The 27,151-nt window shown below is 60.1% G+C and overlaps 1 protein-coding gene across 13 annotated transcripts in view; it reads left to right on the plus strand.

Annotated features, from left to right (window-relative positions):
* The window catches only part of GSE1 (Gse1 coiled-coil protein), a 398,424-nt gene that overhangs the window by 326,962 nt on the left and 44,311 nt on the right, over positions 1 to 27,151 (plus strand). For 2 of the 13 annotated variants that reach the window (XM_025860294.2, XM_073882355.1), the window contains exon 1: positions 19,033 to 19,346. The exons of 10 other annotated variants lie outside the window; for them this stretch is intronic. In XM_025860294.2, coding sequence (XP_025716079.1) covers positions 19,340 to 19,346 — 7 coding nt within the window. In that variant the 5' untranslated portion in view covers positions 19,033 to 19,339. Of the gene's footprint in view, positions 1 to 18,635; positions 18,730 to 19,032; positions 19,347 to 27,151 lie in introns of those variants that run through there. One more of the 13 variants, XM_073882354.1, reaches the window with a different exon arrangement.

The following is a 27,151-nucleotide window of genomic DNA, read 5'->3' on the forward strand; positions in this document are numbered from 1 at the left end:
CTGCCCATCTCCAGGGAGGCCAGCTGTGGGTCTCTCCTTCTGTTCTCCCCAGCGTGTGAAGATGCATTAGGGCTGCAGACCCCCCTGACATCGCTGGCATGAGTGGGGTTCTCCTGACAGTCTGGGTGGAGCAGACCCTCAAGAGAGCACCTGACCCCAAGGCGTGGGGTCTGCTCCAGGCCACACCTAATTTATCCCAGGGCTCCTGAAGAAGGGCATTTGATTGTTAAGGCAGAGTCTGCTGTGAACTTGCTCCCCCCCACCCCCCGACATTGGCACTGAGGCCCCTGACCCTGGAAGGGAGGAAGTGAGGACAGCCAATTTAGACAGTGAGACAGGAGGTTTGGGAGCCCAGGGGGCCCTCCCTCTGCTCCCCCTTTTCCTGGGGGCTCTGTGTTGGTGGGGAATGAGCTGCTTCCTAGAGAGAGCCATCCCTCTCCTTCCGTGGCCTGGCTTGGGGTGCTGGGGAGGCTCCTGGAGAGAGTCACCAGGTGCTGGCAGCAGTGGGGGGCCTCCCCAGCTGGTGGGAGCTTTGTGCCCCGGACCTCGCCCCAGACCTCAGCAGGCTCCGGCCAGTGGCGCTGGCAGACTCCCGCGGTCAGCAGGCCCTGCAGTCAGCACTCGGGCCTCACTAGGACCCCATCTGCTCCTTTTCCACATCAACACTGTGTTCTGGGGAGAGGGTTCTCTTTCATTCATCCTTTGCGTAAATGAACAAGCCAGGCTGCTCTCTCTAGGTGCTGGGGATTCGTCCATGAACAAAACAGACAAAAATCCTGCCCTCCCATAGCTTACCTTTTAGAGCAGCGCTGTCCGGTGGAATGTTTGATGACGGTGGACTGTTCTAGAGATTTGATGCCCAAATTGGTAGCCACCTGCGACGTGTGGCTGTGGAGGACTTGAAATGTGACTACCTTGACTGAGGAACAAAGCTTTCCTCTTAGTTACTTTGAATTTATTTCAATTTGGCACCTGTGGCCCATGGCCACCCCGCCCCTGGACAGCACATATCAAGTGCAAAGACAACTCACGGCGGGAGCAGGTTTCTACCTGGTTTTCCTTTCCAGACCCCCTTACCGTGTCCCAGGACCTTCAGGAGTGTCGGGGCGGGGGGTGGGGGGGGTTTGCCCTAAACGCAGCAGATGCGCTGCACCAGGACGCAGCTTCTTGCGGACAGGGACCGTCTCTTAGGTTGGTTTTTATGTTTCACTTCCAGCCCTGAGCTTGGCATTTCAGGGGCTGCTAATATTTGTGCGATAAATGCAGACAGAAACAAATGCATAACAATCCCAGTGCTGCCATCAGCTAGCTGTGTGATCGTGGGCAAGTTCCTTAACCTCTCTGTGCTGCTGTCAACAACACTAACCATAAGCTACTTCACAGGGTTGTTAGGAGGCTTATGGGGGGGGAGGGAGATGCCCAAGCATTTGGAGCGGGGTGTGGCAGGGGCGCTCTGTAAGTGCTTTTAGACGCTGCTTTTATTAGTCCTAGAGGAAACCAGCCCCGAGCGAGCGGTGGTCCCCAGGCATTTCCAGCGGCTGCTCATTTCTCTCCAGGTCTCTCCTTCCTGTGCTCAGCCATCTTGAGGAGACCTGAGTCGCATTTGGGTTATCAGTGTCCCCTCCACTTTTAGAGCTGCAAGGAACGGAGGACTCCCCTCTGGCCCCTTTATTTGGAAGCTGAGCCCGGAGACCACAGTGACTTGGCTGGGATCGCACGGCTGCTTGGCCAGTCCCCGAGCTGGGAGGAAGAGAGGGAATGCCCTGCCCTCCAGGAGGGGAGCTGGCCTGGCCACATCTGGCCCTGCAGCCTCTCAGCAAGGCCACTCGGGCAAGTACCTTAACCTCATTAAGCCTCAGTTTCCTAATCTGTAAAATGGAGCCACTGGTGCCGCACCTCCGAGGTGGTGGTGAAGGGCCGTGGTTGGAGGCGCCCAGGTCCGCTCCTGTCCCCGCACCCCTCCAGATTACCCAGCCGCCCTCACAGCGCCTGGTGCGTGGCTGCCCGTGGCCTTGGTACTTGGAGTCAGCATGTCCGGTCCAGCCTGGCCTGCAAGTCACCCTGGGGGTGCCTCCGCACGGGGCCCAGCCACGCCTGGCGGGTCAGCTGCCCTGACTCTGCTCTCCCAGGGCCTGATGTCATCGTGGGGCAGCCTGGGGGCCTGAGCAGGGAGGCGCAGTTCCCACAGCCAGATCCTCCCTCCCTCCCCTGCTGCCCCAGCCCCTTCCCCTCCATTCTCTCTCTCCCTCCTGCAACCCCCCCCAGCCCAGCCCCTTAGCCTCCCCTCCCCCCAGACCCCCTGTTCCCCCCCACCACCCCCCCAGGGGCTGCCCTGTGTCAGCTCCTGCCTGTGTGAATGTCTAATCTCCAATTTTATTCGCTGGGCTCCAGCCATTTGCATAATCCACATAGTCACCCTGGTTTTAATTGCCCACAACTCTGCAGAAAGATCATGTGGTTAAGTGGTAAATCATAATTAGATAAATAATTGGTTTGGCCACAGCAAGCTGCTTTTGTTACACCTGCCATCTGCTGGACCCGTTTTTTCTTCTGGCCAGAACAATGCGGTTCTGATGACAGAAGCATGCTGCTTCTCTCTTATGGGGGGCGGGGGGCTGGGGAGGGCGGGCGGTGGGGGGGGGGGTTGAGTGGAGGGGCTCGGAAGCAGAGCCTGGAAAATTGCCCGGTTGCTGGGGTCCGCGCCTGGCCTGCGTCTCTCTCGTTCGCCATTCATTACCCAGCTTCGTTAATGCATCAGAGTGGCAAATTTGACTTCTTTGCAGAAAAGGGAGGGAGGAGAGAGGCCTGGGGGAGGAAGAGACCGGTGGGGGCTGCCCAAGGCCTGACAGCCAGGGCAGGAGGCCCGCTGTGGAGGGCCCGAGCCTGATCCTGGGGCGCCGGCGGGGGCAGGTGGGCAGAGGTTAGAACCCTCAGATCTTTGCCCACTGCGGTCAGCTCCTCCATCTGCTCTTCGCTGGAGGCAGTTTTTTATTTTCCGTGCTGCAGGCCCCATCTGTGAGCCCAGGAGTCTCCAGGGGAATTGGGGATCCTGGGCTGGCCAGGTCGCCTGGCCGGGGCCTCCTTCTGCAAGGCCCTCCTGCCTCCCACACGTCTCTTCCCCGACCCTTGGTCCCCAGACCACGGGGAGCTGCTTCAGACAGTCCTTTGTTCACTCCTCCATCCTCGCGGGCATTCATTCAGCAGACACGGGATGAGCGTTTCCCTACGTTCTGAGTCTGGGTTCTAGGTGTGCCCACGGGGTCACCCTGGCTGTGGGACTTGAGCACATTGCATGGTTGTTGCTTCATCTGTAGAATGGGACCATACTTGTCGCTGGCTGTGGGCTTGCTGGGGGCATCAAAGGACGTGAGAAGGATGAAGCGACGCCTGCGCTGAGTACCTGTGGCCGCCCAGGTGCACGACGGCCCATGGGGACAGTGCGGGCGCCGCCCTCCTCTAGCGATCACGGGGGCCCACGAGGCCCCGCAGGGTGCACTCGTGCAGCGGCACCCCGTGTGGTGGGAAGGACCCAGGGCAGGAGGGGGCCGAAGGGAACCCCGGGGACTTGTGGGGAGGAAAGGCGGGGGGCCTGCCCAGGCCTGCCATCCCTGTGTCCAGGGCATCTGTAGGGCCAAACCAGCACGGGAGCCCCCTCACCCGCTCCCAGGCCCCTGCGGCCCCCTCCACCGACAGCGCTGTCCCTGGAAGGCCTTCCCCAGGCCTCACCAGCTGGCCCTGCCAGGCTCGCGCACGCATCCTGCAACAGGAGAGACCTGGGAAGCGTCCTTTCTCTGGGGGGGGCTCGGCTTCTAGTTGTCAGCCTGACAAAAGGCAGCCTGAGAGCTCAAGGACCCTTTCCCCAGACAGAGACCACTGGTGCCTTCCTTCCTCAAAACCCACTGAGGCCAGTTGGGAGAGCTCTGGACACGGTCTGTGTGGCTGGGACTTTGGATGTTAGATGTTCTCTGGTTTCCATCCATCCACGCATCCATTAACCACTTTCCTTCCTTGCCGCCTTCCATCCATCCACCCCGCCATCCATAATCCCTCTACTAGGTCCCTAAGTGGGCTCTTCTCTCTGGTGCCCTGGGCTGCCCCCTCCCCGTGCTGTGTCCCACCTCCCTGGAGGCATGCATCTGCTCCTGACTCCAACCTGATGTGTCCCCCTAAAGGGAGTGGGGGAACCTCACAGCCACAGACCCTCTGCTAACTCGGGAAATGAGGCCTCGAGACAATTTCCCAGAGAGGAGATTTCTCAGACTCCTGCGATGTCTCTAGAGCCTGGCTTTCCAGGAGACCCCCCTCGAGGGCAGACGGGGGTGGGGGGTGTCTGAACTCACCGTAGCTCCATGCCCCATTCTTCTGGAAGCCCCGAGTGCAGATATTCAGATTATTTTCTCCGTGAGCCCCCCCATGTACCTCTCGGACTGAATATCAACCTGTGGCTTAGAAAATGGTTATTTTTATATTCTCTGCCATCCAGTACAGTAGCTACCGGTCACTCGTGGCTAGTTAAATTTAAATTTTGCATTTTAAATTAGTTACGATCAGGGACGCCTGGGTGGCTCCGTTGGGTAAGCGTCCGACTCATGATCTCAGCTCAGGTCTTGATCTCAGGGTCGTGAGTTCGAGCCCCCACATTGGACTCCACGTTGGGTGCAGAGCCTACTTTAAAAAAAAAAAAAATTTAAAATGGGCGCCTGGGTGGCTCAGTCGTGAAGCGTCTGCCCTCGGCTCAGGTCATGGTCCCAGGGTCCTGAGATCGAGCCCCGCGTCGGGCTCCCTGCTCCGCGGGAAGCCTGCTTCCCCCTCTCCCACTCCCCCTGCTTGTGTTCCCTCTCTCGCTGTGTCTCTCTCTGTCAAATAAATAAATAAAAATCTTTCAAATAAATAAATAAATAAATAAAAATAAGTTAAAATTAAAACTTCAGCCGCTTGGGCTCACTGGCCACATTTCAAGTGCTCAGCGGCCACGCATGGCTAGTGACAACCAGATGGGACAGCTCAGAGAACATTTCCGTCATCCGGAAAGTTCTGTGGGACAGCACTGTCCTAAGCATTCACGTATGCAGAGTCTTAACTGAAAGATAGGCCGTCCTCAACTGTCACTGGTCTTAGGTTAGAGCTTTCTGGATTCTCCCACTGGGAGGGGAGGTCTGAGCTGGGAATCACATTTGAATTTTCATCTTGTCTCTGGGGCTGTCACTTGGATCCGATCACCGAACCTCTCTGGCCTGTAGAGGTCAGATTTGGGGGGCGTTTGGAGGAGGGGGTGTCCCTGGTAGAGAGGAAGCAAGATATAGACCAGCACGGATTGGGAGTGTTCCCTGGACTTGGAGAGGATGGGCTTGTTAAGAACGTAAAAACATAAAAGTGGGGAGATGTGGTTCCTCTGGCCTGAACTCTGGATGGTCTCAGGGAGAACGTTTACCCCTTCTGCAGAGACGGTCTGCAAGGAAAGATGTTTTTCTTTCTCCTCCCGAGCCTGTGTCCTGTCTCCTGTTTGCTTACCGTGTCATCTCTCAGAGAGCAGGCTGGACGAGGTGTCCCGAGGCTGTTTGCTGCAGATTACTGCCTTCTGCGTCCCGGGGTCTGCCCGCCGCCACCTCGGGAAAGGAGTGCCGGCCTGGTCACGTGGGGAGGGGTGAGCGTGCCCCCTGCTTGGGTTTCTCCCCTCCAGTCAGCATGCACTGGTTTCACAGGAGTGCCCACACCCCTCCCAGAGAGCCTGACTTGCTAGCTCTGTGTCCCACCTCCAGACATGCACAGTGCAAACAACTTGGCTCTTTCAGGAATTGCCAGGATAATTTACACATGCTAATGAAAGCACCAGCCCTCCAAAGAGCTGAGTGGGGACACCTTATCCCCCCTGGACCCTGGCTCCCTTAACCACCTCTGAGGATCCAGGCCAAGGCCGGTGGGGTGTACCTCCCGGCTAGCTGGGTAGCCAATAGCCAGACAGGGAAGGGGCTCCTGGGGAGGGGTGGTTTGGCTGGTCCGAGCTTGGAAATCCATTCTCCCAAAAGTTCTGTGCGGATGGGCTCGTGGGCACCAGCCCCCTGGTCTGTGTGTGCAGTGCCTGAATGAGCGTGCTTGGGCCACACAGGCACAGCGCCCGTGGGTGGATCGGGGTGACAGTGCTGTGGGTGCTCCCCACACCCTCCTCCCTCCCCCCCTAATTATTTTTCTTGGATGTTGTGAATTAAATCTTACAGTAACCACAGGAGACGGCTCTGGGTACGGCCCCCGCTCACATCTCCATGCGCCGATAGAAGTTGTTAAATGAATAATGTTTACTTACGCTGGGGACCCAATTCTCTCTGAATGTAATTCCCCTTCGAGTTCCAGGGAGCTTCCTGGAGAAACTGTAAAAATAATAAACACGTCTCCATATCAGAGGTTGACAATGCTGCTTTGAATTCTTTGGGGGGAAGAGAGGCGGGGAAAGAAATAAATTAAAATTAATTTTTAAAAGAGGATCACGCCACAGGTCAGATGATGGAGCAAGCTGGAACGACAGACAGGGAGGTTCTGGAAGGGTGAGCCCCAGGGCTCCCCCCACCTCCAGAGTGGGGGCGGGCTTACCTGCTGAAAATGTAGGTTCCCGGGCCCCACCCCCAAATCAGAACGTGGGGGAAGGGCGTGGGGGGTGACACTCGACAGGTGTCAAGTCGGGGGTGGAGTTTGGAGGCCGCAGGTTAATGCAGCCATTCTAGTCTGCTGGGCCTTGAGGGCCACTTCCTGTGCGGGCGCTGCCCCGGCCAACTGGGACAGCAGGTGTCTCCACTCCACCTGTCTGGCTGCTCTGCGTCGAAGAAGAAACATCAGAGACAGCCAGGGGCTGGGAGAAACGCTTTGTACGGCCCCTCCTCCTTTCTCTTCCTCCTTCCTTTAGACGCCTGCCAGTGGCAGTCACCTGTGAGAGAGCCCAGGGTCAGGGCCCGCCCCCCAGACGCTCCTCTCTGTAGCGGGAGGGTGACAGTCCTCCCGCAGTGACAGAGGTCCGGGCAAGGTCCCCCTGAGAGCATCTGAGGCCGCCACCCCCGGCCCTGCTCTCTCCCCGTGCCCCAGGAGGCCCTCCAGGTGTTGTGCAAAAGGCACTCCTCCCCCAGCTCTGTGCTGTTGGCTGGTGACACCGAGGTCACCTCCAACAGCACAGCTTCCAGCCCGGGCTGGTAGCGAGCAGCAACGGTGGTGCGGGCAGATGGAGTCAGGCGGCGTGGGGACTTTCCCAAGGTCACGAAGCAATTTGCTGGCTGAGCCAGGAATAGAACTCCGGGCCGGATTGTGCTAACCCCGGGGCTCAAATTGCTAGCCAGGCAGGTCTGTGCGGGGAGCCGCCGGGGAGTGGGACGCGGGTCAAAAGGCGAGCCCTGTATGGGGACCAAGGGAAGGGGCTGGGAGCTGCCATCCCTCGTGGACAGTGAAGGCCGGAACCTTCTCCAGTGTCGCTGTCATTCCTGCAAGAGGGGGCTGGTTTGAACTCTGGGCCAGGGGCTGGTGTTGAGCGGGGATGGCAGAGTTTGTAGCTGGGAAGGCCTCCGTGGTGTGCCTGTCTGTGTATTTCTTTTAAGATCATCAGGGAGTGTTTTACAAACAAACAAACAAATGAAAACAATCCAGCGTTTGTTTTCCTGGGGATTCTGCAGAATGTTCTAGCAACTCTTAGGGGGAGGGGTTGGTATGGCATCGAAGATGTGGACTCTGTAGGCACCGATGGAAAAAACCCATCCTCATGAACTCTGGAAAGGCACTCAGCACTCTAGAAAGAGAGGGCTCCACGTGTACGTTCCAGGAGGTTCCCGTGTTCTGTTCTCGGCTGGGTTTATTTTTGGGGCAGGAGGGATGCGTGCAGCATTTGTTGCCGATAGGGTTTGTGTCCTCCTAGGGGCTTCCTAATTTCCTTTAAATCAATTCAGCAAATGTTTATTGAAGAGCTTGTGAAGGCCCAGAAATAAGTAAGGCCTGTTTTCCTCTCCAATGGTCAGGCCTCTCCTGAGCACAGGGCAGACGGTAAAGAACGCTCAAGTCACCCCAGGTAGGGGAAGGTCAGCTTCCACTAGAGGGGGTTAGAGTCACATCCAGGAAGGCTCCTTGGAGGAGGCCGATTTTAAGCCAGGGCCTACGGGGAAGAGGTAAGCAGCAGCAAACTGAGGAGTTTCGGGAAGGGCTGGGGAGGGTGGGCCTGGCCGTGGGTACAGCCAGAGCCAAGGTAAGAGATGCTCTTCATCCACATTAACCTGTCTGGGCAGGGGATGGCAGGACACCGCCAGGACAGGCGGGGGTGGTGGGGGCCCGGTGTGCTGAAAGAGACCACGTGAGACGCGTCTAGGACCGCCTGTCTGGGCGAGGTTGGAAAAGTGGGGTGGCTGGTGCGTGGATCTGCAAGTTACAGCCGGAAGGATGGAAGCCTGGGGTCTTGAGGGTGAAGGTGAAGGTGGAGACCCAAAGCAGGAGGGGGGGGTCAGAGGGGTGGGAGGCTGGAGGAGGTGGTGGGGAGGGCGCTGGGTGACAGGGAGACGCCCGGGTTGAGAGTTGGGGGAGGCAGGGGAGGCGAGGCAGGCAGAGCGGCCTTTGGTGGCAGGTGGAGGCCCAGGTGGGAGGCCAGAGCTTGGGAACAGGGTGTCTCAGGATGGGAGCATTGCAGACTGGGGCTGGAAGGGCCACCCAGGACGAAACGTGAAGGCCCTTCTTGGTGCCCGCAGGTAGAAATTCAGACGGGAGGACAGTGCGGCGGCGCCTCCCATCTTCTGGGGGGGCTGCTGTGGGCACCCAGAGGCGGCTGAGGACCACGGCCTTGGCACCAGCAGCTTCCAGCTGTGAAAATGACAACTTCAGTGTAATCCTTTCTCTTTGATTATTTTCATTTGTGAGACCGAATTATAAAGACATAACTACAACAAGAGCTGGAGTGCGTGGCCGAATGGCCGGGGGCCAGTGGAGACCAAGCCCTGGCCTTGACCTCTTGTACGAGCAGCGGGCCCCCTCTCCCGCCCCCGGGGGCGGGAGGGTCAGGTTGGTCCTCTGCTCACATCAGGTCTTGGTGTCTGTGTGCGTTGCTTGTCCAGTTGGCTGGCGGTAAGGGCAACTGGGATTTTATTGTCCCGGTGACAGCTTGGGATTTTAATGACAGGCAGTAGATTAATTAATCCAGAAATTTGTCAGGCGCTGACATCCCGGAAGGTTGGGGGAGGGGAGATGCAGAGCAATCCAAGGGGAGGGTGCGGGGTTCACCCCAGCTCAGCCTCCTGCCCCAGGAGCAACGTGCTTGACACGCAGTAGGTGCTCAGCAAACCCTGGGCAAACCCTAGCTGCTGCCGGGCAGGTTAGCAGCGCCCCCCATCCCCCCTCACCACGGGGGAGGGTTGAAGGCCCTGGGAGCTGCGCGTCTGTGGGCAAATTCAGAGAAGGAGGTGTCGATTCTTCAGGGCGATTTGATCCTTAAAGAACTCTGAAGGGTTTCAAACATGCACAGAAAATTGGGGAATGGACACCCTGAAGTAAGTTTCTGAGGATCCCTTAGGAGTGGGTGTGGGTATTAATGGAGACCCTGTGGACCTTGGCCAGGCGGGGATTCTAGAACATGACCTGGTCTGTTGCTGAGCAGAGTCAAGTGGCTGGGCCCACCCAGATCTGTCTGGGACTCAGGATGACTCAAGGTCCCAGGGCCTCTCTCCCGGTGCTCTCCTGGGCCTGTGGCCTGCCTGCATGGGGGGCTGGGTGGGGGTCCAGGTGCATCGTCCAATGAACCGACTGGCCAGAGAGAGGAAAACCCCTCACTCAGCGCAAGGGCGGCTAGTTAATTTTTACAAAGAAGGGCTGTTCCTGAGAAGCTGCTGAGGGAACCACCCAGATTTCTGTGTCCACTGGGCGTGCAGGCGCAGAGGGAGGAAATGGGCTGCTCCTGCGGTTAGGTATGTGGGTTATGGGAGTGCTCTTACCGCTCCACGGTAAGGGCCCACACTGGCCTCAGGTCAGGGGTCCCGGACTGGAGGGCCCCCCTGCCACAGTGACCTGCAGTGGGCCTAGCTTCCCTGGTCCCCCAGGCCTGCCCAGATCGCAGCTGGCCGCCTTCCAGCCGGGTGTGGCCAGGTGGCAGGAGCCTGTTCTGAGACAGGTATGTGCCTTTCCATGTCATGACCAAGGCCTGCCCTCCCCGTGGAGCTCAGAACTGTTGATAAGGCAGAACAGAGCACTGTGCATTCACCCCCGCCCACCTTGAGGGCTCGGAGGCCGGGCCTACGGAGACAGCTCTGATGTGTGTGTGTGCGAGGGGGTCGGAGGCTGGGGGTGGGAAAATGCCCTGGGAGCAAGATAATCTTGAACAGCACTGGTTTCTCTGGAATTACCGGGGGAAAGGGAGTTTCCAGGGATTGCCTGTCTCCCTGGCCGGGAGGGGGGGGGGGGGGGGGGTTCCGCTTGGGGGCTCTCCACAAACTGCAGGCTGGACCCTGCACCCCCCACCCCCCAGAACAAGCAAGGGGCCCTTAGCTCGGATCTTTTTGTAAAACTGAGGTAGAATTCATATAACGTAGAATTAAACTTTTTTTTTTTTTAAGATTTTATTTATTTGACAGAGAGAGACAGACACAGTGAGAGAGGGAACACAAGCAGGGGGAGTGGGAGAGGGGGAAGCAGGCTTCCTGCCAAGCAGGGAGCCCGAGGCGGGGCTCGATCCCAGGACCCTGGGACCATGACCTGAGCCGAAGGCAGACGCTTAACGACTGAGCCACCCAGGCGCCCCAGAATTAGACATTTTATTTTTTAATTAAGATCTTATTTATTTATATGACAGAGAGAGAGTGAGAGCAGGAATGCAAGCAGGGGGACTGGGAGAGGGAGAAGCAGGCTTCCCACGGAGCAGGGAGCCCGATGCGGGCCTCGATCCTAGGACCTCGGCATCACGACCTGAGCCGAAGGCAGACGCTTAACGACTGAGCCACCCAGGCGCCCCCAGAATTAAACATTCAAACCCTTCAGAAGCGTTGAATACATTCACCAAGCTGTATAACTGCCACCTCTTTCTTGGTCCAAAACGTTTTTTCCTCCCCAAAAGGAAACCCTATCCCCATGAGCACACACTCCCTGTTCCCTCTCCCCCAGGCCCTGGCAATGAGTGAAGGACTTCATGTCTCTGTGTCTTTACCTATTTGGATTTCCTGCGGGTGGAGTCACACGAGATGTGGCCCTTTGGGACCGGCTTCTGTCCCCCAGCATGCTGCCTTCAAAGTGCATCCCTGTTGGATTACGTGTCAGTCCATCCTCCTTTGTATGGCCGAGTAATATTCCAGGGTGTGGCTAGCCCATGGATTTTCACTATCCACTCGTCAGTTGATGGACATTTAGGTCGTTTGCACCTTCTGGCCTTTAATGAACGCCACCGCCTGGGACATTCGTGTCCAGTGTGATGCGGACGTGTCTCCCCCCCCTTCCCGGGAGACACCCCGCTGTAGCCTGCATCTGGACTCTGCTCCTTTTTGTGGCTGGATAATACTCCTGTGTGTGGCTAGACCACATTTGTTCATCCACTCATCTGTGGGGGGACATTTGGGTGCGTCGGGGTTTTTTTTTATTTTAAGGATTTTATTTATTTGAGAGAGTGAGCGAGCACCAGTAGGGGGCAGAGGCAGAAGGAGAGGGAGAAGCAGACCCCCCGCGGAGCAGGGAGCCCAATGCGGGGCTCCCATCCCAGGACCCCCGAGATCATGACCCGAGCCAAGGGCAGACACTTAACGCGGTCCCCCAGCTCAGGGGATTTTTAAAGATGCATCTCTGGGAAGGAAGTGCTGAGTAGGTGCTGCCAACGTCAAAAAAATGGCAAAACCAAGAGACTTGGGTGGCCTGATGGTCTCCACCCTCCAACCTGGTTGTATAGACCATGCAGGAGGCCCGCCAGCAGGACTGACCCTGAGACCAGCACGGGGGGCGTGGTGCGTGATTATGGGGCTCCCGAAGGACTCTTCCTGCCTGTGGGCAAAGGGGGGGGGCCCTTCCTGCCAGGGCCTGCAAGAGAGAGCACGCCGGGCCGGTGCCCCCTCCCCTCCAGGCCTGACAGCCCCCAGCCGGAGCCGGCGCGCTCTCCTGCCCGTCCCAGGTCTGAGCGCTTCCTCGTAAGACTTCTCCTTTGCAGCTGCCCTTGCACCGGTTTCTTCCTCACACCCCCTGTAAGCAGTTGTGTTGAGCTGCGCCTGTGTCCCAGGCACTGTGCAAGGCTCCTTGTAGTTTATTATCCTGCTGAGGCATCACTAAAGCGGTGGGAAAGGGGTGCATTGCTCGCCCGTCACCAGCAGGCCCCAGTACTGCAGGGCGAGGTGGCCTATGGTCCTGCAGGCTTATTTAGGCCACTGCATCTGCTGCCTCAGGGTCTCAGCCCCTCAGCAGTTTGCTCTTCGTTTGATCATTGAATGAGGTTAACACAAAGATAGCCAGAGGGTTATGTTTAGAAAGAGAGAGTGGAAAAACCTGCTGGGGGTGTGGAAGCAGGCAAGGGGCTCAAGAGGGAGGCGACGTTGGAAAGACCGCTGATCTGGGGCCTTGAATGCCCAGCTGGGACACTGGTGGCCCAGGAGTCCAGGCAGCGCTGCTCCTGGTGGGAAAGGAGGGCACGAGGAGAACGCGCCGCCTGACGCTGCTGTCAACGGGACGGGGGGCATGTTTCTGGTGTTTGTGTTTTTGCTTAATTCACATCGTCGGCCACCTTTCTGGGGCCGCCCCCGCCCCAGAAGCTCCAGCTCCTGCCCTGGAAGGCAGAGCCTGGCAGCACACACCTGTCCCACGGGCGCAGGCCTTCCAGGTAGACGGGCTTCGGAGCTGGAGATCCTGAGTGCCCTGTGATTTCCTAAAAGCCTGCTAAAATAAGACCACTCAGGAACATATTCTCTCCTGATTTACATCACAGATGTTGACAGTAGGAAAATGTGGCCAGGTTGCTCTCAAATGTGAAAAATGGGAAGTAGGCAAGCCAGAAAAATGAAGCCCGCCCCCCCCAGACAGCAGTGTGGAGGAGGTGCTGCCCTGGGCACCCCTGGAAAGTGGGGTGAAGTCTCTGCACCTCCATTTCCTCATCTGGGTGGTGGGGTGGTGCCACCCGAGAGGGCTCTGAATGCGGAAGGGGTCAGGTGCCCTCGCACAGCTGTGCCACCCTTGGGGGCTCCTCGCTGCAAAGCGTCTCTTGCCGGAAGTGGCAGGGTGGGGGGCGCTTCCCTCCCTCATCCAGCGGCCAGGGGGAGGGACAGGTTGTGGAGCGGGGCCTGAGGCTCTGCCCAGGTGGCTGGGGGAGGGGCAGCGGTTCACCCGAGGGTGGGGGACCTTGGCCCCTGGCGCTCAGCTGGGGGAGGGAATGCCGAGCTCCCCAGTGGGTGTTAGAGCCAGGAGGGTCTGTGCTTAACCCCGCAGCTCGGCCACCCAGGCGAGCGTTGGCCGACTGGCATCTTAAAGGTAGTGGGGGGCCCTCGGGGTGGGGTGGGCAGTCATTGGTGGCAGAAAAGCCCCCGGACCCCCAGGAGTCGCTGCCCCCCCCCCCGCCTTGGCCTGGCCCCGCCATATAAAGTTTAAAGGTTTTAAATGCAAATATTTCTCTTTTATAGATGCCAGCTGTCTCCAGAGAGCGCGTTTCCTTGCAGCTCAACTTTATTGTCCAATTAGCTTCCCATATCTGGGTACCGCGGAGCCTGGGGGCTGGGGGAGGGGCGCGGCTCCCGCGGCGGGGCGGGGCGGGGCGGGGCTGCAAGCCGCCCCCGGGAGACCGGGGCCGCGGGGGGGGCGGGCGCTGCTTTCGGACTGCAGGCTCGGGAGGGAGAGGCTGGAGCTGGGGTGGGGGCCGTTAGTGGCAGGGGTGTTCTTTTCTTATTTAAAAGAAATAAAGGCAGCCCGCCCCGCGCACACTGGCTTCCTTTTAGTCCCCGTCGAGTGTTCCCTCCCCGCCTGCTTCCTAGCCGCGCGGCGGCTTCCCCATTCACCGGGGCTCGGCGGCGCTCACAAAGCGAGGCAATTAGAATTGAAAATCTATGCAAAACAGCTGTTAACTGATTGTAAGGGAGTGCAGCTGTGTGCCGAGTGCAGCTTGGAGGCTGGCGGAAGGGCAGGAAGTGCTGGGGCAGCCCGGGTTAAGAGGCAAAGTGCTGTCCCCTCGGCCAAGGGAACCCACGGGCTTTAACCCTTACTGCTTCCCTGCAGGTGACCTTGGCCCCCGGGGAGCCGGCTGAGAGGGCGCGGGCGCGTGGTCCCCCCCAGCACCGCTCCCCCGGGGGAGGGGAGCTGGCTCCGCCCTCAGCAGGGCCAACGGGCTGGGATGCTTCCTTCCCTCACCAGCCTCTGCCTCCATTTACCCATTCAGCAAATCTGCCTGAAGTCTGAGCGCAGGAGTGTGCCTGGGGGCTGGGGCTGTGTAACGGTTACAGGGAGCCCCTCTGCCCTCCAGGCTGCCTTGCGGGATAGGGGAGGGAGCCTGGGGCTCCAACCACCACCTGGAAACCCGACACCCCCTCTCCCAGTGTGTTAAGGATGCTCCCTCCTGGCCCAGAAGGAGGTTCCGAAGCGTGGCCTGGAGATCTGTATTTCTCACGCACAGACCTCCCTCCCCACTTTGTCTAAGACCCACTGCACTGTGGGACCCAGTGCCTGGAGGGATGAATTCCAGGGGCGGGGATGGGAAAATCCTTGGAAGAGATAAGATTTGAGCCCAGCTTTGAAGGAGGGAGAGGTTCCTGGGCAGTGCTGGCTAGAAAGAGAAAGAGGACTTTGGTGTATAAAAAGTGGGGGGTGGGGGTCTGGCCACAGGGCAGGCTGTAGATGGAGGGGGCACCTGGGGGCTGGGGGGACTATGCATGTGACACCCCTGGGCTGGTCGCCTTGGAGAGGGTAGACCACTCATGCTGAGAGGCTGCACAAATCCCCAGATACCAGGCTGTGGGTGAGGGACAGCCCCAACCCCCCAGGTGTGTCTGCAGCAGGTAATCACAGACACAGGCTGCCAGGTATAGACAGACAGCCAGGCTCTGGATCAGGCTTGGATCGAATCTGTGTACCCTAGGCAAGTTAATTAACTTCCTCTGGTCTCCTAGCCAGGCTTTGTAATGGGGGTCACACGGCCCACCTTACAAGACCCAGGTTGAGCTGTCTTGGCACATGTTGGGTGTTTGGTAAATGGCAAAAGCCATACTCCCTTCCCACCCACAACGCCATCCAGGTCCCTGACGCTTCGGTGCTGATACAGGTGCTGAATGAAGGGCCTGCAGCCATGTGACAGTGGTGGTGTCCCTGTGTGCTGGGAGCCTCTGATCAGGGCCCAGGGCACTGTTAAACCACTTGTGCTTCCCGCTGATCCCACAAGGATGCAGGATTCCCTCCATGGTGTCAAGGGGCCACCACAGACCAGGGGCTGGCCTCTGTGCTAGACTCGGTGCCTACACTCCTGGGAACCTCACCTGGCCCAGCTAGGCACACGCATGGTGGTGGTGGGCTAAGTTGCCAACCCACCCTCGTGGCTTCCCAGTTCCTTGCTGTCCTGAAGCCCCCTCTGTCCGCACCTTGCCGCTGGTGTCTGTTGCCTGGTCCCTTAGGGCGACATGCTGACAGCATGTCAGTGCTGTCAGTGCAGGTGGACCTGGTACTTCCGGTTCTGTATCTGGGAAGGCTAGTGCAGCAGAGCTGGGGCGCGGTGTGTTTGTTGACTGCCCACCTTCGTGGTTGGCACCCCTTTCTTTCCAGCGGATCCCTCCTGGGCCTCTCCATCATGGACCCCCTTCTCAGTTGCTAGCCTCTGAGGGGCGGGTAGGTTTAAGGGGCCCCTGGGGCTTATCTTTGACAGCCGGCTTTTTCATCGTTTTGGCAGTACAGGGTTTCACAGGTTCCAGGCTTATGGAGGCAGGGCTGGATTTGCAGGGATCCAGCAGAGTAGGTGTTCAGAGCCAGGTGAGGGCCGCCGGATTGGCAGGGGTGTGCGGGTGGGTGCAGGCAAGCTCGCATCTGCATCCTGTTGCCCCTGGCGTACAGTGTCCGGGCAGGTGTCCCTGCTCCTGGAGGTGTCCCCACATCGCCGCTGTAGGACTGGCTCTGGCACCTTGCCCTTTTACCCTGAACCTTTTGTCTCTGCCTTCTGTTTCCGGGCAAATGGGAATGAGGGAGAGGAGGTCCAGGGAGGCAGCACTTTGCCCAGGAAGGCTGTGCGGTGGGAGCCGCTGAGGAGGAAAGAGAAAGAAAGCGCCTGGAGGGAAATGGAGGACCGCCAGCCTGAGCCCCGAGTGGCGGGAAATTAGGAGTCAAGCTACAAACCTCGTTAGCGAGGAGTGCGGGCTGCAGGAGAGCAATTCCCACCCTTAAACTCGGAGGCCGTGCTCCCGGATTACTAATTTCCTCGAGCTGGGCTCACTGACAGTGAGTGTCATCCATCTCCCTCGTGCCAGCCCGCCTGGCGGCCGCCAGCACAACCAAACCCAACCACACTCCGCCAGCTCGCTGCTGCCCCCCGGTGGTCGCAGCGGTTTCCTGCAGCGTCCCCCGCTTGCCTCCGCGGCAGCGCCGGGCCGGGGAGACTCCGGGTGTGAGCAGCACTACGTACGGCCCCCACTGCAGCAGTGCCCACGTGACCTCGAGCGACTTTCGGCCCCAACTTCCTCATCTGTGAAACGGGATCAGACCACCCGTCTCGCACTCCGATGGAACCCGATGTCTACCAGGGATGGATCTGCCAACTCTAAAAATCAGCCAAATTTGCATGGTGATCTGGCCATCGTACCAATTTTTGTTTAGCTGCTGCGGTCCCCTTCAAACAGGTGGAAGAACTTGATCCCCCTCCCTCCCCAGGGTCTCCCAGGGTTGAAGGGAAGTAAGTGGGAGCTTGGTTTCAGTCCGGGTAGGAGGTTATTTGGAGGCCGGCCTCGGAGGACCTGGAAGTCCAACCTGGGAGGAGACTCCCGGCCAGGTGCGGATTTCTCATTTGCATGTTATTCCCCTCCCCTCCCCGCCTCCCCCGCAGCCTTAAATTCAGGTGGGAAAGGGTTGGAACCGCCCCAGAGGTGTTTAATTTTGTTTTTAAGGCCCTAGGCCTGTTGTTGAGTTCCCTCCTGACTCCTCCCTTCCCTGCCCCCGCCTGGGTGTCCTGGCGGGGATGGAGGCATCCCCTCCCCCCCGCGTCCTGGCCGCCTGGGCCGCGGTGAATCTGCCGGCCATTGCTCGCTATAAATCACCGGAGGCCGTGCTGCGGACACACTGTGCGGTGCGTCAAGTGTCGCGCGAGGGCTGACGCCCGCAGGAGGGAGGGCGCGGCCCAGAGGCGGCGGGTGGCGACGGGGAAGCGCCCCTCCCGCGCGGTGTCAGGACCGGCCGGCGCCCGCAGGTAGGAGCCAGTAACGGCCCTTGGCCGGGCCTCGCGGGTCCGTTTCCCTTTTCGTTTGTGGTCGGCCAGGAGGAGCCTTGTGCAAGGCGGGGGTGGCGACCCGCGTGCGCCCCCACTCCGTGGGCCTCAGCTGGCGCTAGGTCGAAGGTGGACGCGGGGGGGTGGCTTGGGGGCGCCCTCGGGGCCCTGCCCCTCGCCCCGCAGCGAGCACATAGGCGGGTTCGGCTCCCCGCTGGCGCGGGCCCCGAATGCTCCAGGCCCGCCAGCGTCATCTGGAACAGATGGATGGGGGGTGGCAGGCGCCCAGCGCTCCCTCCCATCGCAATCCGGGCTGGCGCGGGGAGGGAGGGGGAGGGGGAGGGAGGGAGGAAGGCGGGGGAGGCTGGGCCCGCGGGGATGGCGGCGTGCGCGCCTGCCAAGCGCGGCGCGGGCATGTCCTGGGGCAGGTTTGGGGCTGGCAGAAGCGCGGGCTGGCACCTGGATCCGAAAGTTGAAACCCACAGCGCGACGCTGGGGCGGCCGCCTGGGGGTGGGGGTACTAGTTTGCCTCCAGGCTCAAAAGTACGAAAGCTGTGGATTAGAGTTTTCCAAAAGAGAAGGTACAGGGAGAGACCCTGGGGCATCGCAACACTGCCGGGAGCTTGGGACGCGCGCGGGGTCAGACCCCGGGGCGCCGGAATGCTTCGAGGCCAGGGGCGTCGGGCGAGGCGTGCCCCATTAACCCGGCGCTTCCTGGAGACGCAGGCGGCGCGGGGGGTGGGCTCCCGGCCGGTTGTCGGCGCCCGCCGGCGGTGGGGGCGGGGCGGAGGGGGGGTGGGGGGGGAAGGCTGGGGCTCGCAGTCCTTCGCCTTGCAGCCTGTGGGTGCCCAGGAATTTCAGGACGCTTCCTGAGTCATTCCAGTCTGTCAAGTGCCTGGGTGAGGTAGGGTGGGTGGGTGGGTGGGGGGTGCCAGGAATGGGGAGGCGCTGCGCCGGGGCCGGAGGCCCAGTGGGTAGTGCCAGTTTCTGGAGGCGGGCGGCCTCGCCTCTGACCGCAACCCCAGCTACTTAATGATCCCCCTGGTGGAGCGGCGCCTCCGTGGACTTTCCAGCCTCTGAGACGTGGGTTCTTTAAAGAACTACCCTCCTGCCCCCCGAATGTGGCCTTCCCTAAAGTTACTTAGAACAACGGGAGGGGGTAGTTCCTAGAATTTTGGCAGTAAGGCGCAGAGGCTCGCGTTTTTCACGTTTAGCCCTTTCAAGTTGGGGCAGTACGGTCACGAGTCTTGTGCGTTGGGGTAGGGAGGATAAATGGACACAGCCGACCTGGAGTTGCCCCCGGACCCCAACCTGCGCCGCCGCCGACTCGCACACCAGCTCCAAAAAAGTTACCCTCTCAAAGGCCCCTAGAACACGTGAGTTTATCCGCTCTTTATCGGGCCTTCTTTGGGCCAGACACGGTTGCAGGCACCGGGGACGCGGCGGTCGCGAGACCTTCAAGGGCTCTGCTCGCGTGGCGGTCGTGTTGGAAGCCACTGCTCCCTACTTTTGGAATTAAGTGGCCGGTTGTGGACACCATTCTATCTGGGACCCCTGAGCAGTCAAGCCAGGGGCCCCCAGGAACCCGAGGGTAACACTTCCCCTACCTGCTGGTGTCCTCGGCTCACCTGGCCAAGCGGGCTGGGGAGGGGCCTGTGCCCGCGCGGGTGTACCCGGGCGCCTGTCCGTGCGCGCGCGCGTGTGTGTTTGCGGCTGAAACCCGACACCTCCCGCTGGCTGAGGTCAGGGAGCCGGGAGCGAGCCAGTGGCCCGGGAGTGGGCGGCGTTGCGCTTGGGTGTGTCCTCGGCGGCGGCGACAGCAGCAGGTGTTTCTTGGCCGGGGCCCCGGAAGCTCCACCTCCCCAGCGGGCCCGAGCCGCCGCCGCCGCCGCCGCGCAGCCCCGGGTGAGATAAGCAGTTTAGACAAACACTGGGCGACAGTGGCTCCAGCATGTGTCAGCCGAGGCGGAGCTGCGGGGCCCTGGCATGAAAGGTGAGCGCGCCGGGCGGGGGCGGGGGGAGGTGGTCTTCGTACACCCCCCACGCCCACCGCGCCTCCTCCTCATCCAAGTTCGCGGGTTCCGCGGGGGCGGCCGCCAACGGCTCCCGGGCAACTTCCCCCGGAGTGCGAGCGGCGATAAGAGCCGAGCGGGCGGGCCGGCAAGCAGAGGCCTCCTCCCGTTCCCCCCCCCGCCCTCGCGGGTCGCAGCCGGGGCGGCCTGGTCCGGGGCGGGGACACAGGCCGCCGCGGGGTTCGGGCTCTGTGGCCGCGTCCAGAGAGGGGCGTGTAAGTGCGCGCGGGCGTGAAGGGGGCAGTGGGAAACTGGGGGGCTCTGGGCGAGCTGTCGACGCTCCGGAGCCGGGGCAAAAACTTTGCGGCGGCGGCGGGAGCGAGGGGGCGGCCGTGCACCCCCGCGGCAGGTGCTGGCGGCGGCTGGGGCGGGCCAGCAGGCCGGGCGGGGGGGGGGGTGCGGAGGAGCTCGCCGGCTGGGGCCGCGCGGTGAGGGTTTTTGTCTTGCTCCCCTCCCCTCCCCTCGGAGCGGGGTAGACCGCCGGGAGGGCGGGGCTGCAGGCTCCCGGGTCTCCGACCCCCACGCCCCGCTTCCCAAGGGCGCGCCCGGGGCTCCGCTGCTTCTCTCCTCCCTCCTCTCCCCCACCCCCTGCCCCCGTTGGAGCGGTGCCCCTACCCCTCCTCCTGCCGAAGATGGCTGCCCCAGCCTCGGAGGTGGGAGGGTGACTGCCTCCACCGCCCCCCACTCGCGCTGCCCTTTTCCCTCCCCAGCGCTTCCTGCTCCGCCTGGATGCGCCTCCCCGCCCCCAGCCCTCCCGGGCCCGCGGCCGCGCTGATGGGCGTCGAGTGGCCCGACCGAGTGGAGCCGATTCAATTATATTGCAGCACCAGAGACACCTCCTCGGCCGCCCGCCCGCCCGCCTCTCCAGCAGGCTAATTAAATTTTCTTCGTGGAGGCGGAGCGGGAGTTGGGCTCGCCCTCCGCAGCTCCGGGTGGGGTCGAGGGGACCACTTAGAAGTGTGCAGTGGAGGCTGCCCGTGGAGGTTGTGGGGGAGAAGGGGGCTCTCTGGGTTGGGGGGAAGAGACGCCCGAGGCCTCCCCCCACCCGACTTGATGGGTCCGGGGGCCCCTTGCCAGACGTTCCAGCTCTAAGTTTGAAGGACTGTGTGCTTGGGGAAGCACCTGCTGGCCCCCAGCTGGGTGCTGGCTACTGGCCGTGAGTTGAGTCCATTGGGCTGTTGTTTTGTAAACTAGCCTTTGTCTGCAAAGTGCATCTAAAATACCTTAAACCCTTGTTAACCCCTGCGGTGCCTTATCTGGGGCCCACACAGGTTGGGGTTTGGAAACAAAAAGCAAGACCACCAGATGAAAAAAGGACTCCTTTTCTGAAGGCACTTGAACAAAGGCGCGGCTACTCTGGGTGGGAATCTCCCTGCCTAAGCCGATTGCTAGGAGGCGGGTGGGTGGGCCAGAAGGTGCTGGTGGGGTGCTTGGCCTGGTTGGCCTACTGGCTCCTCTCCCCTGGGATTCTATGCTCTCTGCGACAAGTACTGGAGAGCAGGAGGGCGGTGGGAAACCCCAGGTGATGGGCCTGTTTCTGGATCTCCTTCAGCGTTACTTAAGCTTGGGGCACGTAAAAGTTGCTCACCCTGTGTTTACAGACCCCCTCCACCCGCGCGGATGGTGGAACCTGAGGCCCGGGCTGCCGCCTGACTCAGCCAGGCCACGCCGCAGGTGAGGGGGCCCTGGGTGCAGGCTCCGACTGGCAGGCTGTGTGTCATCCCAGCTGCCTGCCGCACAGGGGAGTCTCCACCCCGCCGGGGTGGACGAGGAAGCTGGTGGGCCTGGCCCTGCGAAAGCAGTTGCACTGATAGTTTTGGGCAGTCGGGATGGGCACGGGCCTGACCCCTGGGTGAAGGGGTTGGGGAGGCACCTGATGGCTGGTGCTGGGTTGCTTTTTGTCATTTTGTCTCGAGGCAGGAGTAGGCGGCCCAGCAAGGAAGGGGGAAGGTGGGTTTGGAGAGTTTCTTTCCGTGAACCTTGGGTACCTGTGAGTCTGGAGCTGGTGAGCAGCTGGGGCTGCGAGCCACGGTCAGTCCCACCTTGGGAGGGGAAGTCGGGAGGCCCATCCTGCTTCCAGGCCACCGGCCTATCTGTGGGGCCAGGCTCCAAACAAGGCAACAGGCTGCCCTTCGGTGCAGGCCCTGACCTGTTGGGGACAGCTTTCAGAATCTTGGCTTGTCAAAGTTGAAAAGGGTTTATTATAGCTTCCCAAGGTTGGTTTTGTAAAATGGCTAGTGGCCTGGTCTCCCCAGACCCAGTGAAGCCACAGCCTCTGGGTTCCTGGCCCTAGGCTAGAGAATGCTTGAAGTTACCCCCTAGGTGATCCTAATGTACAGACTGGGGCTGAGAACCAGTTCCCTGACGGGTGGGCACACAGACTCACAGTCACAGGGGCATGGGGGTCAACACCAGAGCTGACAGCAAGAAGGGGACCCCTCTGGAATGTCCAGGGGTCTTTGCAAAACCATCGCCTCGGGCTGTCAGTAATTTCCCTGTCTCTGGGAAGATCCCATAGAGCCTTGTGGTTTCAAAGCAGAAGGCGCCTGCCCCTGGGTTCAGCATCTCAGGCCAGAGGCACCAGCACGAAATCTACACAGCGCCACTCGGTGGCAGACCTGAGTCCTGCACCTCCAAACCTGAGCCCTCTCCATCCCGGGCTCACTTAGTCCCTAACTGCCCTTGACCCCTTGGGCAGATGATGTCGCCCTCCCTGGCTCTGGAGAAGGAGGGGCCTCTCCGCTCTGTGCCCCTACCTGAGGGGTGGGTGCTGGTGGCTCCTACTTTTCCAGAAGAATGCAGGTGACTAAGACCTGGCTGCTACCTCTCTTTCTTGCCCCAGGGACTCGTAGGGGCTTGTGGAGTCAGCCAGCAAGGCCGGTTTTTCCTGGCCCCATCTGAAGGCTTGGAATTCCCGGCTTGGGTTACTCGAAGTCCACACTGGGCTGGGGTTGGGTGGTAGCACGTTAATTATCTTTGTTATGGCAACACAAGGAGCCTCCAAACCACAGGGCTGCGTGAGGCCGCCTGCACCCTTTGGCTGGTGTGCTGGGAGAGCTGGTTCGTAACCTGCAGGGATCCGTGTTGCAGGTGACATTTCAGCTTGGCCACTGTGCTGGAGACTGGCCGTCTTGCTTTCATTTCTCCCTCTCTGGGAGTGCAGCGTGGGCCCCCCAGCTGCCGGCTTCACTTCCCCACGCTGGCCCTTCTCCCAGCCGAGGCCACAGGCGGGAGGTGACGTTTCAGAGTGTTCCTGTCAATGAGAATTTATTGAGCGCCTCCTATGAACCCAGCCGACGCTCGCTGCTGGGAGGTGCAGGGACAGATAACACAGGAGCGCGTCCAGAGCGGCCCTCTGCACGCCTGCCAAAACGCGCGCCAGGGGCCTTTTAATCCTGCCTCTGCAGCTTCTCTCCTCCACCACCACTTGTCTCTCGGCCTCGGCCCCTAAGGACCACACCACGCGGCCTCCGTGCTTGGCCCCGTGTCTGCTCAGACTGCTGCCCCCTGCCTGGGATTCTCCAGGCAGCTCCAAACACCGCCCCCCCCACCCCTGCCGGGGTCCCTGAGACCAGCCTCCCTGCCCTTCCCTTCTTCATGCCTTGAGCATGTTCCCAAGTGCAGAGGGGAAGCAACTGTGGGGCCAGGGGAAGTGAAAGCAGCCTCTGGGGAGCGTGGGATGGGGGGCCAGGCCTGGAGGGAAGGGGGCTGCAGATTAGGGGGAGGGGTCCAAGAGTGTGCAAGCATCTGTGCAAGAGAGGCAATCTGGTTGAACTTGAGGCTCTGTGGGCCCCAGTGGGATTTGGGGGATTTGGGGGGGTGACAGTTGAAGAAGGTTGGGGGGAAGCAGGAAGCCTTCAGATGAGGGGGCTCGCTCTTGGCTGCACTTTTGAATCACCTGGGGAACTTTGAAACACCCAGGCCGACCTGTGGCCAATTAAGCCCAGTCTCTAGAAGAGGGGCCCGGACATCTGTATTTCATAACCCCCACCCCCACCCCAGGTGACCATGGTATGCAATCAGAACTGAGCCAGGAGTGCCTTCTGCTGGCCCGGGAGTGGGCAGCGGGTAAGGGAGTTCTCCCCTTGGGGAAGGTGGACTGATGCTCTTTAAGGAGAATTGGGGTCCTACCTGGGAAACCGAAGTTTGTCCCTTTTGCCCCAGAGTTGGATGAGGTCACCCTGTGAGCCGGAACCCCTCACCTGACTGGGTGGCTGTATGGCTCTGAGCTCAGTCTTAACCAGGGATGCGATCCTGAAGGTAATTCTCCTGACCTGGCCCGGGTGAGCTGCAAGCTCTTTTCCTAAGTTGGCTGGGGGGTCGGGGAGGGGGTGTGCTTCAAATGCAGAGTCGAATTTGGATGGATGGCTTCTGTGCCGGTCTAGAGCTCCAGCCAAGCCTTCCAGTCCTGGAACCGGTTCCTCCAGGTGGAGGAGTTGCATGTCGTAGTGGCTTGGGGGGCTGCCAGAGCCCGGTATGGGGCATCCCTCCAGCTGTGTTCCATCTGTACCATGGGGTGCGGAGGCTGCAGCCACTTTTCCCACCAAGACTCCAAGGCTCAAGATGCCAGATCACCCCCTGCAGACCCTCCGGTGCCGCCAGACGCTCGTCCTGGAGCCTCCCCTGCCTGCCATGGTCTCGAAACCTCGCATGTGTATGCACCCCTTTTCTCAGCCGGCTTGTGGCCCCTCCCCCAGCGGTGCCCTTCCTGCGCTCAGATGGTCGGCCTGTTGCCACAGGCAGCAATAAAAGGAATCGATCGGTGAGCTTTTGGTCAGGGCGGTATCGACGTTGGACAGGTTAAGCCGTCCTGGAGGAAAGTCTGTGTGTCAAGCTGAGGAGGACCAGGTGTCCAAGCGAGGTGGGCAGGGGCCTGCTTCGTGTTGACCCCGAGTCTTCTGTCCTGGGGTGAGCCAGAGCCCAGGGCACCAGCTGGCCTCCCAGCCCATGGTGGGGGTCGTGCAGATGCCTTCTCAGGACGTGTGGCACGGGCTGCGTTGTCCTTGAGGAGGGCTGACTGTGAGTTTGGGATTATCCCCATTTGACCATTAGTTGGGAGAAATCGGGCCCCCCTAGGGGGCCCCTGCCTGCCTGCCCTCTGGTAGCTGGTTCTTGGTAGCGAAATTCCGCAAGTGCCTTTATCTTTGCGTCTTTGTTACCGTCTTAGAAGTGCTGGGGTTGGACTGTTCATTCACTAGACCGCTTGCCAGCCCAGAAGATACAAAGTTGAATGAGTGAAGCTCAAGTTCTCAGCAGGAACTCGTGCATCCTTGAAGCTGCGGAACTGCGTGATCCCTCCCTGCCACCTTGGGAGTGGGGGATGGTGGGCTGTCCCCCTGTAACCGAGGAGAAAACTAAGCTCGGGATCAGCCCCCGGGGAATGCCTGGCACCCCCTCGGCCTCTGCGCCCCGTTTGGATAGGTGGTCTCTTCAGGAGGCTGTCTGGTCAGCGCTGCTTGAGCTCCCTGATTGATCGGAGGCGAGGGCTGAGATGCTGTGCTTAAATCAGATAGATGTCTGGGCCTTTCCTTTCTGAGCACATGGACTTTCTTCACTGTGCAGTTTTTGCCCACAAGGTCTTACAAGATTTTATCCGACTGGAGGGCTTCCTTACTGGGGGTGCCAGAGCCTGGGAGCCTGTCCCCCGGGCACGGCCTAGTGCATTTTAACCCGGTAGCTGGTTTCTGGCATCGTGTTGCCCCTCGCGTCGTGCTGTGTCTGGTGGTGGGGGGTCGGGGGGGGGGGTCCATGCCAATGTGTGTGTGCAGCCGGGGGCCCTCTGTGCACTTGGGGGTGTCATGCCACACGCAGTGGGCCCCCCCAACAGCTGCGTGCATGCCATGGGACTGGCCGGGGGAATGGGTGCCAAGAAGGGAAAGCTGATGTTTAAAGGTTTGACGTCTCGGAGCGGGGTCCGGGAGGGTGCTTCTACCCACCAGCAGCAACCCAGACCTTTATTGACCCTATTCTGGCAAAGTGGGCTCCCCTCTGCACCTCTCAACCCTTGGCCCCCGGGGGGGAGGAAAGTCCTTCATGTAGCCAGCTCCTGTTCCTCAGAGGGATTGTGGCCCCCACAGTGGGTCTCCAGGGCAGATTGGGCCGAATCTCACCATGTGACCCGGAAGAGCTGGGTTTTGCAGTCCCCGAGGGTGAAGCCTGGCCCCTGTGAGAGCCGGTTCTGGGCCTCAGCATCCTCCTTGGGTTGCAGGCATCATCCAGGTTCCCAGCTGCAGCCGTGGAGGGATTACTTAGGCCTGGAGAGTCGGCTTCTCAGCAGTTGATGGAGGACAGCTGTGGACAGGAGACGGGGACCCCCCCCCCCGTGGCACAGTTCGCACTGGGAGCTCATGGCTTGTGGTGAACCTTGACCTGTGGGCCCTGCTTGAGGTCACGTTTTGGACACAGGATAGCTGGTGTTGGGGAGGGGGGGCATTTACTGAGGCCTGGGCATAATAGCACACAGGGCTTGGCAGATGGTACATGAGCCCAGGAGGAAGTACCATTAGAACTTGGTAGGCCATATTCCTTCGGCCCAGGTGTGTAACATTGGGAACAGGTGTTAATACTCAGGGTTATATACATAAAGTCCTCTGTGCCCTAAAAATCTGTACCCTGTGTTTATGGATGCCATACATACAGGTGAGCTGTGAACTTGGCAAATCTGTATACAGAATTCAGTAGGTATATTTTTAGTAGGAGAAGGTCTAGTTTGCCATTTTGACCGTTATGATAATGGCCCTTTTTACAAAAGCAAAATTCCCATTTGAGGCAGGTCCTGGCTTGAGCGCCCTGGCTTTGAGCCGAGCGAGATCCGCTTGGTGTTGACACATGCCAGGATCACAGCCTCCTTCCTGGTGGGCCCTCACCCCCAAATCTGAGCGTGTGGAAGGGTCGACCTCTTCCTGCTGAAACAGGATGGAGTTAAGGTGTTGGTAACATCTGGGCTGAGGGTCCTGGCCACAGTACACGTTGATCCCTAAGCTCCTACACATACCTTTCACTGCCTGAGCCCATACAGTTTCAGACCTGGTGAGATACACCCCTGCGTGAGCAAGCAGACCCACCTGAGAGAGTAGGTCGGGGTGGGGACTTGGGACAACTGCTGTTCTCAGGATTATGGGTTGGTGGCTTTAATTTTATAAGAGAAACTGGAATCTTCATTTTGACTGGAAACCTCCCATTTTCAAATGTTGATCGATTCACTTTTAAGCAACATGGCTTGACATCAGCGAAATAAAGACAGGTTGAGAGTCAGAGGAGGCCTGCTTAACCTCTGCCCCCCCCCCCGTCTAGTGCCCCCCCCCCATACCATTACTGATGGGGAAACTGAGGTTCGGATCTGGCAAGGTCCCCCTGAGAAGTGGGGTGGGAGCCAGACCAGTCCCGTCCCTGGCCTGAGCAGGGATGCCAGGCATCACCCTTCTATCCCCATCACATCTGGTCGGCTGATCACCTGTGAGGATGTGGCTGGTGTACCTCCATCCCTGTTCTGTTGGCTAAGGACCCACCCAGTGCCCTTGGGGGCTGGGGCTGCAGGCCTGCCTTGCATAGACAGCTTTTGTCAATGCCCACTCCGTATTGGAGGGACAGTGCTCTTACGTTCTCTGTCCCTCCCTCACCGGGGGCGTAAGGCAGGAGGTGTTGAAACACCTGGACTCCCGGCCCCCAGCCTGGCTGCATGAGGGAGCAGGGGTGGGGTCCAGCCTGGCTGCATGAGGGAGCAGGG

This window comes from Callorhinus ursinus, unplaced genomic scaffold, assembly GCF_003265705.2.
Source record: "Callorhinus ursinus isolate GAN/ISIS: 27379988/994484 unplaced genomic scaffold, GSC_fseal_2.0 scaffold46, whole genome shotgun sequence".
Taxonomy (NCBI): domain Eukaryota; kingdom Metazoa; phylum Chordata; class Mammalia; order Carnivora; family Otariidae; genus Callorhinus; species Callorhinus ursinus.